At 37.5% G+C, this 12,691-nt stretch overlaps 1 protein-coding gene across 4 annotated transcripts in view; it reads right to left on the bottom strand.

Annotated features, from left to right (window-relative positions):
* LOC145268835 (uncharacterized) overlaps window positions 1-12,691 on the bottom strand; it is a 1,065,816-nt gene that overhangs the window by 865,012 nt on the left and 188,113 nt on the right. For all 4 annotated transcript variants that reach the window (XM_080124499.1, XM_080124501.1, XM_080124498.1 and 1 more), the window contains exons 4-6: window positions 8,645-8,771; window positions 6,764-6,903; window positions 2,394-2,524 (exon numbers count right to left, since the gene is read on the bottom strand). In XM_080124499.1, the coding sequence (XP_079980625.1) occupies window positions 2,394-2,524; window positions 6,764-6,903; window positions 8,645-8,771 (398 nt within the window). The remainder of the gene's footprint in view (window positions 1-2,393; window positions 2,525-6,763; window positions 6,904-8,644; window positions 8,772-12,691) is intronic.

Below are 12,691 nucleotides of genomic sequence, written 5' to 3' on the forward strand. Positions count from 1 at the left end.
CCGTCTATAATATGGTTGTCTTCAAGTCCAACGTGAACAAGTTTCTGATGAGCCGTTCCACTGAAGTTAACAAATTTACCGAACTTCCATTACTATCGATTACTATATTGTCCTTCTGACTAATCTACACTCTTTAACCCTTATCCTTGAGTGGCCTATCGGCCTTGATAAGTGGTGACGCCTATGTAAAAAAAAAAAAAAAAAAGTTATGAGACAATTGGGGAGATGAAAGCGGCTGTGATGGGGGGGGTCATTGGTATTCTCACGCAAGAGGACTTCCATAGGGCTTTTCAGAAGTTGTCAGAACAGTACAACAAGTGCATTGCAGCCGGAGGAGATTACTTCGAAGGGGACTAGAGTTTCAAGTTTGTACTACCAATAAAAGAGCCTATACGAAAGAAGTATGGAAACTTATGGAAGGCAACTTTCAGTTGATAAAACGATTGTAAAACCTAAATGTCTTCACTGGTAAATAAAGCCCTAGTTGCTAGCGACTACCTATATATTCGCTTTCTATTCTAAGCCCGCCTCCGTGAGTACAGTAAACGATTTCACCTACTGCTTGCTCGGAGTAATGCAAAGGGTTTTGTAAATAAACAAAGCTCATAGTTTGTGAATGAGCAAACAAATCTAGCATTATAACAAACGGTGGCCTAGAGGTTTGCGGACACCAATTGTATAGGTCACAGATTAGAACTGCCGACTATCTACTTCCTAGTTGTAGGTTCAAACCCTAGTTCGGGATGGATGCTAGTCTAGCCACATTGAAGAGATTTAATACAATGAAACTGGATGATAACCATTGTAAGTCTCCCTCCTCGTAAGTGGTTTAACCCTCTGCTTGCCTGACATAATTTGTAAATAAACAAAGAAATCGATAATCTATAAAAAGTGGCAGTCAAATCTATACTCCTATAGCTTTTTTTAAAAAATAAAAATAATAAATGTTGTGGTGTTAGTGGTGGAATAAATGTTGTGGTGTTAGTGGTGGAATAAATGTTGTGGTGTAAGTGGTGGAATAAATGTTGTGGTGTAAGTGGTGGAATAAATGTTGTGGTGTTAGAGGTGGAATAAATGTTGTGGTGTTAGAGGTGGAATAAATGTTGTGGTATTAGTGGTGGAATAAATGTTGTGGTGTCAGTGATGGAATAAATGTTGTGGTATTAGTGGTGGAATAAATATTGTGGTGTTAGTGGTGGAATAAATGTTGTGGTGTTAGTGGTGGAATAAATGTTGTGATGTTAGTGGTTGAATAAATGTTGTGGTGTTAGTGGTGGAATAAATGTTGTGGTGTTAGTGGTGGAATAAATGTTGTGATGTTAGTGGTTGAATAAATATTGTGGTGTTAGTGGTGGAATAAATGTTTTGGTGTTAGTGGTGGAATAAATGTTGTGATGTTAGTGGTTGAATAAATGTTGTGGTGTTAGTGGTGGAATAAATGTTGTGGTGTTAGTGGTGGAATAAATGTTGTGGTGTTAGTGGTGGAATAAATGTTGTGGTGTTAGTGGTAGAATAAATGTTGTGGTGTTAGTGGTGGAATAAATATTGTGGTGTTAGTGGTAGAATAAATGTTGTGGTGTTAGTGGTGGAATAAATATTGTGGTGTTAGTGGTGGAATAAATGTTGTGATGTTAGTGGTTGAATAAATGTTGTGGTGTTAGTGGTAGAATAAATGTTGTGGTGTTAGTGGTGGAATAAATGTTGTGGTGTTAGTGGTGGAATAAATATTGTGGTGTTAGTGGTAGAATAAATGCTGTGGTGTTAGTGGTGGAATAAATGCTGTGGTGTTAGTGGTGGAATAAATGTTGTGGTGTTAGTGTTGGAATAAATGACGAGGAACAGTAACAATTAAATAAATATGTATTAACAAAAAATACATAAAAGTGTGAATTGAACAATATCCTTGCTCATGGCAGGACGAGTTATGAACGACCATCCGCTTCTCGTCACCGGAAGTGACGTCATGGACGGAGGTGACGAAATGGAATAGTTCATTATTCCTCGTAATAGGGGTTCGTCCCTTAAAAAAAAACAAAAAAAAAAAAAGGAAACTTCTTCTTTCTATATTTTTTGACGTTGGTGCAAAAATAATGTCGTTTTTTTTAATTGAATGTAAAAAAAAACGACATTATTTTTGCACCAACCTAATAGTTGTGAATAATGATCACAGGAATCACCGACGTTGTTGATGATCAGCCACAAGTCGAGAAACAAAGAAACAAATAGTGATGTTACTAGCAGCTCTCAGTCTTTCGCCGCTCCCCCTATACGATAAATTTGGCCACTACCGATCTGAAGTCTTGTAACCCTCACCCCCACCCTGATGAGCGGTACGGACCCCATTGGGAAACACTGATCTAGAATATTTCAGTAGTTTCTCTTATAATACTTACCTCAAACATGTTAAGCTTAGCCTCGAGGAGATCATCAACCATTGCTTCGGTGAAGACACCTAGTTCGTTAACAAGGATGCGCTTTATATCTTCAGGATCCTTGAATAATTCGCCAATACGGATTCCTTTATCTGGAAAAAGAACAAAAATAATAAAGATAAATATAATAACGCATCAAGTGCGCTTGAAAGCCAAATCACAACGTAATATTAGGAAAATAAACAAATATTTTACTTGTTTGAAATTTATAACGTTATTAGCGAGGGGTACCCGGCGTGCCCGTGTGTTTGGAGGTATGTGGGGGGGGGTTAAAAGAAAAAGTAAGTATGAGGATCGAACCCGAACTGTTGAGGCAAAGTTGTAAATTATAGTGTGAAAAAAAAAAGTGCGACGTTAACCATTGCCCCACCGCGAAGTGCTAACGGTAACACGTTTGAATTTATTTAATTAGTTGGATTTAGCAGGTGCTCGTTTTAATGAGTTAATGAGGTCAAGTTTGACTGCGGGATTTCATTTACTGCTGAACGCTTTTTTTCCCCTAAGATGTTATAGGAAAAAGACTAACCCACATGCGGCGAGCGACAAATATTGAATATTTATCTTCCCGAAATCGAGCAAATTAAATACACAGGCGAGCTTCGTTGTTAACTGTGAGATATTACGATTTATATGTGATATAAAAAGTTTTAAAAAGTTGTGAAGCGAGCGACCGCCTCTCTGAAAAAAGCCTTTTGTTGACATACAGAAAAAGCGAACACACATACATACACACATACATTTTTGTTTTTATATATATAGATAATCTATAATATAAAGCTGAACGTCTGTGTGTGTGTGTATCTGGTCACAAATAGGCTCCTATATGGTTGACTATTATAGAAAACTGATCACATATGATAGAAGATGTATCGAGACACAGGAATGGGTATGTTTGATCTGGCATACTGATGATTCATTAAAATCGTGGGGTCTGCGTACGCGCCTAGTCCACAAAGTATGGATATAAAAAATTTAAAAATTAAAAAAAAAGTTTACAAGTGTTTTTGATATAGATGTACATAATAATACTTTGATAAGTATGTTTTAACTTAAATAGGGATGGTATAATAAAATTGTGGGGTCTGCGTTCGCGCCTGGCTTCCATAGAATGGAAATAGGCACTAACTTTAATAAAGACTTTTCATATCTATCTGCGTAAGTATACTTGGATAATCATGTTTCAGTTTGAATATGGTATAATAAAATTATGGGGTGTTCGTTCGCGCCTGGCCTCCATAGAATGAAAATATGTCACAAAGTTTAACAAGATTTTTAATATAGATCCACAGAATATTGTGATAAGTGTTTCAGTGTGAACAGGTATGGTATAGTAAATTATGGGGTTTATCTATTTTATTTTTACTTTCATCATATTTTGCTTTGGTTTTGATACCCCCAAATTTGAAGCTATCTCATTACAACCCTTCCTTTTCATAACCTATCATACTTTAATAAATCAGAGTCCATTTTCTGTAGGCTGTTTTTGAACCCAGTCAACGACGGGTATTTTTGCTAGTATAAATATATATATATAAATTTCAAACAAGTAAAATATTTGTTTATTTTCCTAATATTACGTTGTGATTTGGCTTTCAAGCGTACTTAATGTGTATTTTATTCAAATTAAATCAACGTTTCTGTATGGAACTCACAACCATGACGTTAAAGATATTTTGTTTTACGGCATATCAACCCAATTCAGGTCATTTAGTGCCGAATCCGGTCATTTCGGCAAAGTTCTTACGGTTCCAGTTCCTTGTATCTCCAAATATTTATTGACAGTGTTTGGTTTGGTTGTTTTGTTTTATAGTATATCAACTAGTTTCACGTTATTTAATGCCGAATCCAGTAATTTCGGTAAAAAAAAGTTTTTATATTTATGAAGTGTTGAAATTAATGTTTTAACTCGGTGAATAATAATAATAATAATAATAATAATAATAATAATAATTCTGATTTCATTTATCAACGTCTCTCTGGAAAGGGATGGGATTCATTTCCAAAGGATTTCCCTTAATCCCGGCTTCAAACCAGGAGCTTCAACGATCAAGGGTTTTCCTAAGGATTTTGGTGGTACCTATAATTGCAGAGGTATGAAGGCCACCTCAAACATCGGGGGTTTGTAGTTTTTTCAATTGTCCTTCCAGACGACTTGATACTACTCCTAGTGTACCAACTACGACCGGGATTAATTGTGTTTTAACCCCGTGTATACTCCTTATCTCCAAGACTAATGGAGCATAATTGTCAATCACCATGAATAAATATTTGGAAATAAAAAAACTCAAAGTTGTAGCAGAACTGTACAAAATGACGTGGACAAGAACCACCGTCATTCGAACCCGGAATCCGTCCAGTACAAGAAAAAGTTCTCTTGCATCCCCTGTCAATTTCCAGAACTTTATTAACATCAACGTTTGCTGCATTTTAGGTCAAGGAGCCGATATCTTCAGACAGCCAAAAGACTAGTAGTACCACTTTATTAGCAACAGGAGCAAGCATTAAATAACACGAAAAACGGTCGGATATGCCCTGAAACAAAACAATTAGAGTAAAGCAAATATAAGTTTACAAAAAAAAAAAAATAAATAAATAAAAATTTAAGGCTGGATAAAACGAATATATACGTTGTGGGGGATGGGGAGGTTTCGCTGTCCGGTGAAGATTATATCTTATTTATTATTCATATCTGTATTTATAATGCGATTCTCTTATTTAGTGTCTGTGCTTGTGTGCACCGTGGTCATCTATATATGTATATCTATTAGTGACGGGACGATTCCAATATTTTTTCCCCGATTCTGATATAATTACCGATTCCGAACTAAATTCGCGATTCCGATTCTTTATAAATCTCTAAATATTTTGCTATAAAATTGTTTATTTTTCCCCGATTACTGTAATAGCATCTTAAACGTGTATGTATTTTCTCCAACGTCAAAAAAAAAAAAAAAAAAAAAAAAACTTGTGACGGGGTGATCTAGAGATTTTAGTCTTACTTGACGTTTAAATCAATAAATATTTATTATTTTATTATTACTACAAATATATATGTAAGAACTTTTCTTGTGTGTTAGTTCGTTTGCTATGGAATAAAAAATGGCTACGCTGATTTTTTTAAAATTGTAGGCGATGGTACTTTATGTACTTGGCAGTGTTCTTAGATCGGTTTTGTATCAGAATGTCTTCGATATATCGATAACCGATAATCCAAATAATGCGATGAAAGAAGGAACAACGGGTTCTTTAATATGACAGGGACACCTTCCAAATAAATAGCTTGAATTAAAGTGTAAAATGCGAAAGTCAAGTACCTTCAATACAGTATGGTTCAATTGTGCTCTAAACAGTAGTGATGGGACGATTCCAATATTTTTTTCCCCGATTCCGATACAATTACCGATTCCGTACTAAATTCCCGATTCCGATACAATTACCGATTCCGATTCTTTATACATCTCTAAATATTTTACTGTAAAACTTTTATTTTTCCCGATTACTGTAAAAATGCATCTTAAATGGGTCATCTAGAGGTTTAAATCTTACTTGAAGTTTAAAATCAATAAATATTTATTATTTTATTATTACTACAAGCAATGGGAGACGTTTTATAAAAACAAAATAAAATAAAATAGATAATTAGAGGAATCGCTTTTGGCATCGGAAAATAGGCTCAAATTTTCACCGATTCCGATACCCCCAAGAACTCTGATTTTTCCAATTCCCGATTCCAATTATTCGGCCCAACAATAATAATTATATATGTGTGTGTGTGTATATATATATATATATATATATATATATATATATATATACATGTATTTCGATTGCTTCTTGTCGTAACTGGTGGACGCTGGAAGAACTTCTTACGAAGAAACACAACACCAATTTCTACCATGATTTCTCTAACGAATAACGGGTAGAAAGCATCGCATTCTCGACCACTTAAACTTTCTCACGTTTCTTTCTTCGACGCGTCTTTGCTTCTAACGGAGACATCTGCTTCATCCAAACTCAGAAAACTGACTGCATTTTTCACACGAACCCCAAGATATATGGTTTTCTTTCTCCTTCATGCGTCGTTTTTCTTTAACACGAACCCAATCACCCTCGGTTATCATTGCTGACCCTAGCTACCCTTTTGACATACGTTAACCTCAACTCCTTGAACCATTCTTTGCATTAACAAACCTGCCAGCAACTCCATTTCCCAACATGCCAGCGCAACCCGGGATATATTATATAACAAGATTATTGGATGTGTCTTGTGTAGTTTTTGATTTTTAGGTAATAAAATAATTCTACAGTTCAATAAGATCGTATTTGCTTACCAAAAATCTCACGAAACTGTGGCTGTTTGGAATGATCTAAAGCGACCATGATTTTCTCGACGTCTTGCACGGAGTCAAGGGCTTTCTCGGCATTGGGGTTGCTTACGAGGGAAGAAAATGCGTTGGCGACCTTCTCCACGCTGAGGGTAAAAAAAAAAAAAAAAATCGATCAATATACATATGTAACTTTTCGACGTAGTTTCTGGATCGTCTTTTTATTACTTTTTCATAAAATTTATATACAAAGTTGTGGGTTATGTAACATAGTGCGTGTGGCGTGTGTGTAAGAAAATCAACAGCAGCCGCAGGATAGCTAACTAGCAAGAATGTTAGCAGCCGCCTTAGAAGGGAAAAGAGATACAGCAGGAAAAAGAAAGAGACAGGGTGTGAAAAGGAGAGGGGGAAGAAAGACAGACAAGGGGAGAAGAAGAGAGAAAAAAGAGAGAGGGAGAGAACAAAAGTCCCATTGCCAGAAACGTGGCATCCTTGTGCATGTATTATAAATATTTAAATTGCAAGTGCTCTGAGCCAGGTGATCTCAATATTACCAGATAGATATTGGGCCAGGTGATCTCAATATTACCACATAGATATTGGGCCAGGTGATCTCAATATTACCACATAGATATTGGGCCAGGTGATCTCAATATTACCACATAGATATTGGGCCAGGTGATCTCAATATTACCACATAGATATTGGGCCAGGTGATCTCAATATTACCACATAGATATTGGGCCAGGTGATCTCAATATTACCACATAGATATTGGGCCAGGTGATCTCAATATTACCACATAGATATTGGGCCAGGTGATCTCAATATTACCACATAGATATTGGGCCAGGTGATCTCAATATTACCACATAGATATTGGGCCAGGTGATCTCAATATTACCACATAGATATTGGGCCAGGTGATCTCAATATTACCACATAGATATTGGGCCAGGTGATCTCAATATTACCACATAGATATTAGGCCAGGTGATCTCAATATTCCTAGATAGATGTTGAGGCAGGTTATTTCAATATTCTAGACAATCTTTCACTTACAGATCCAAGCACAAAGTGTAAGATTCTTTCAGCAATCTGCCCCAATAAGGTGCTGCAAAGCCTTCTACTCGAATAGCTGTTTTCCTCGGACTGCTGCACTTTTGAATTCCCTTCCGGGCCACTGCTTCCCTGACTGTATTGACATGCAGAAGTTCAAGTACAATGTAAACAAATATCTCGCTGCCTAACCCCATAAATAGTATTCCTGCAAATTTGGTCCCAAATAGTAACTTCTCACAACTATGCCTTGTTTGAGATGAAATACCAATAAAATTATATATGGCTAAATATAGACCAATTAACATGATGCTTTTTTAATTTAAATAAAGCCTAGTTAACCAGGTTCGTTCCTCGCTCAACAGAACTAAATCGAGGAAAATTACGATTAAAAATTAAAAAAAAAAAAAATAGTCATGAATATGGCGTGGGAGAAAAAAAAAGTAAAAAGCCAAAAATAAGTGGGAAAAAATTACATAGAAATTGAATTAAGTCCCAAGAGATCTTCTTTTTGCTTTCAAAGAGAAGATCTCAAGGACTTAATAAAAATGGTTTCTCGAATTTTTAGATTTTTTAATCATTATGTAAATTGGTGTATATTTAATTTTGTACACCACCTCCAAAAATTTCACACACACACACACACACACACACACACACACACACACACACACACACACACACACAGATAGTGAGGGAGGGAAGTAAGAGACAAGTGCTTGTACAATTTTAGTGAAAACGTTTCCATTTAGCATTTCAGGGTCATATTTCAATTGTTATAGCGTTGGTGGAAATCTGTACTCTTCGAGTGCTGTTAAAATATCTCACCTGTTCCTTGCATTCATGACATTGTTATTCAGATCTTTCGTTTCGCACCAATTATTTAAGTTACAAACATACGACTGCATGAAAGGCACGAGGCCAGCGCTCGGCATATCTCTGCTTGGATATTGACCTGCAAAGGAATAAAAATTTTATGAAAAAAACAACAAAACAAAACAAAAACAAAAAACAAAAAAAAAACAAGAATAAAAAGAAATAAATAGATTGACTGTATTTTTTTTATTATTTAGGCTATTCTGACCATTGTTCCCATCTGGAATGTTATTTTCACAACGTTTCCGTCGATGTAACTTCCGATCTTCTTCAGGCGTACATTCTTAAACTTGAGAATCATTCTGTTTGAATTCTGGAATTTGCATGGATTTTCAAACAGAACCCTTTATTTAATCCACAGGATAGCAGATCGCCAGGTGGCGATACTGAAGTTTTTGACATTCGCGCCGAGGTTCTTCGAATAAACACTCTAGCTTCCTTCCTTTTCATTGTCTGTTTTGACAGTGTATTTCGCACCTCTGCTGATATACACAGCACAATGGGTTTCAGCTTAAATGAATCCAAAAGCAGACGCCATCCATCAGCAAACATAACTGGCGATATTCCTCTGTTCATGAATAACACTGCTGATGCGCAAACGCAGCTACGTAAGCTAGAAAAGTCTGCAAATGACATTGGTCTTTACGTTAACGCGGATAAGACAAAGTTTATAACTTTCAATACAAGGGACAGATCAAAGCTCTACATGGAACAACACTGAAAGAAGTCACTGAGTTTACGTATCGGGGCAGCAACATAGGTTCCACGGAGAGATATATCGAAATTCGCATCTCAAAAGCATGGGTTGCATTGGATAAGCTTAGGTCAGTATGGGCTTCAATCCCGTTACAAAAGAATAATGAAACGAATGGAATTAAAGAAAACAAAGACTCAATTGATGGATAAGATAAACGTCGTTTATTTACTGTTGAAAGAATAAACGTTTTAGTTATAACATGTGTTCATGTCCACGCGTATGTAACCAATGTTCGTTGCGGGACTGGTGTTGTAGCAAGAAAAGGAAATGTGTGTTCATCTCAAGTTCGGGTCACTATCGTTTGTTCGCGCGTGGGAATTGAAATGATAGTCCAGCGTGTAGACAAAGAAGAGGATATGAGAGTTGACATCAGTTAGTAGTCAGCTACGCGAAGGTGTTCTCAGGGAACAGTAGTAGATAGAGAGAGAAAGAGTGGGAATGTGTACATACGGTCTGTTAGCTCGTGCCCCATACATAGTAATAAGTGGCGTTGACGCGCGCGAGCGTGCGCCTCCCGAAAGGGAGGCGGCTGGTTAGTCCAACCTCTCTGGTCGAGAGTTGGTTCTAAAAGGATTAGAAACAGCTTGTCTCTTTGTTTTATACTCGTTTCCGGTGGTCATTTGCGCATGTGTATAATTCCTTAGAAAGCGGAAGTGACGTCGTCCATGTGTGCGTTCGTGTGCACGTGTGTGAGTACATATGTGTGCGTTAGAATGTGTGTATATACCGTGAATGTGAGTGTATGTACGCGAACGTGAATATGTGTACATGTGTGGACGTGGGGGCGTATGTTTATGTGCGCGTATGTATATGACATAGCTTGAAATGTGAATGTGTGCATTTGTGTGAGGCTTGAAAAAGGCTCATACAAGGCTAACTGCCAAACTGAAAAGGCAGTTCTTCAGAGCAGTGGTGGAGTCTGCCCTTGTTTACGGTGCTACGACCTAGACACTCACCAAAAGATTGGAAAGAAAGCTAGACGGCACGTTCAACCTTATGATGCGAACAGTGTTCAATATATCTTGACAAGATCATCCTACAAAGCAGCAACTTTATGGCAACCTACCTGCCATATCTACTATCAACACGCCTACGATTTGCTGGTCACTGCCAGATCAGCAAGCTAGAACTGGTGAGAATTTTTTTTTTTTTTTACACGGTGGTCACCACTTATCAAGGCCCGGAAGCGACTCAGGGATAAGGGTTATTGCAAGTACAGTATGTTAGTGTGGAGATTGATGAAGTGTTTACTTAAGAGGGCGGTTAATTAGGAATTTGTTAACGTTAGACTTGAAGACATTCAAGTTGTAGTAAGGTGGGAAGCAGGCAGACGGAACAGAGTTCCACAAGAAAGAAGCTTTGTTCATGGAATCCACGTTTTGATTTGGGCACAGATAAAGAGTGGGGAAAATTTTTCACAGTGGATTCAGCTAGACGGGTGTTTTTCGTGAAAGATTGGCGAGGGGGGACCAGAGATTGGAGCTCAGACGAGCACCTGCCATGGAAATAACGATAAAACAAGGATAGGCTCGCAACGTCTCTTCTGTGGGAGAGAGGTTGCAGGGTAGAGAAAAGGGCATCCCCCACTAAACCACGAAGTCTATTTTGTACTCTGTCAAGGTAGGATAGGCTGTTTTTAGCAGCTCCTGCCCAGATATGGCAGCAGTATTCCATCCTTGGACGTACTTGGCTTTTATATAGATAGAGAATTGCATCAGTAGTGAGATATCTTCTGGAGCGGTAGAAGGATCCCACCATCTTTCCAGCGACCTTGGCAACAGACTTGATGTACGTGTTCCATTTCAGATCAGGAGTAAAGGTCAAATCCAGAAGCTTGTCAAAACACGAGCCCCCTCCCAGACGAGAGCCATCCATCACAATTGTTAGTATTGTCATATTTGGGCTGGTAAATCTCTGACCAATTTGAAGGTTCTTGATAAATTATAGAACGTACTTATAATTTGATTGGTCCCTGCACTTTCTTCTTCACTGCAACCTCTCTCTCTCGCAGACGTGATGTTGCTAGTCTCAGTCTTTTTTTTACAAATACTATACTTTGAGTTTTTGGTAACGAGCATCTATTTTTATGGGGTTAGATCATTAGCGTCCACATCCGAGTTATATAGATAGAGAATTGCATCAGTAGTGAGATATCTTCTGGAGCGGTAGAAGGATCCCACCATCTTTCCAGCGACCTTGGCAACAGACTTGATGTACGTGTAAATGTATTGCCGTGGACACACGAGCATAGAACTACCTAGATCTACATGCATCCAGAAAATTTGCGCATGCTGCCAAATATGATCTTGAAGATCTGAGACAGCCGATAGAAGACAGGGAAATCTGGAGAGAGAGGAGAGTCACATTGGTCCGGGCAAGGAGCTCGACCAGATAGTAGTATGCTCTTGTGCTGTCAGCCATGACCAAGTAGAAGTCTTAAATAAATCGCTATTTGTCTTCCAAGTATCTTCTACACTGAAGATTGAACCTTCAACCTCCAGAAGAGTGTAACTTATGACTGAATTTTAATTACTACGTTATCCATCGCACCAGGAGTCCTTGCAGACAATAACAGTCAAGATGAGAACAGTAGGCCAAATAATCCAAATTATCAATCCTCATCTAAAAAAAAAAAAGAAAATAAAAAAAATTCAGAAACGTTAGATCGCCCGTAGTTGAGGTGGACCCAAAGGTTCTATTTTCATTTTCTACTATACTGAGATGTAGGGGAGGGCACTACAGGTTTCTCTGGATTCGTCCACCTACGTTTTATTCTCACTATTTAGTAGAGCGACATCAAGTTTAATTTTTTTTTTTTAAATATTTCTACGCCATATTGAGGATTGAACTCTGGCCTCCTGATTCATTTGCAATTGAATTGAAGATCTGTTTGATAATGCAAACACGTAGTTGTAGTTGAATTTTTGTAGATGAATTTTGTAGATGAATTTTGTAGATGAATTTTGTAGATGAATTTTTGTAGATGAATTTTGTAGATGAATTTTGTAGATGAATTTTGTAGATGAATAGCAGTAGATCAATTTTTTGTAGATGATCAGTTTCGCAGCAACTGGATCATTTCAGTTGCCTTTTATCTTGCGGGATGGTGCATTTGTTCTGTGTAGTCATAGGAGATGCTCACTCTCAGGCTTTGCTAACTCTCTTTCAGTTGGAGTAAGTGTATTGTTTTTGCCTGAGGCACCCTGACCAGGGAATGCCGTCACGGCAATTAAAAAAAAAAA

The sequence above is a fragment of the Euprymna scolopes genome, chromosome 44 (genome assembly GCF_053919585.1).
Source record: "Euprymna scolopes isolate OS-2025 chromosome 44, ASM5391958v1, whole genome shotgun sequence".
NCBI lineage: Eukaryota > Metazoa > Mollusca > Cephalopoda > Sepiida > Sepiolidae > Euprymna > Euprymna scolopes.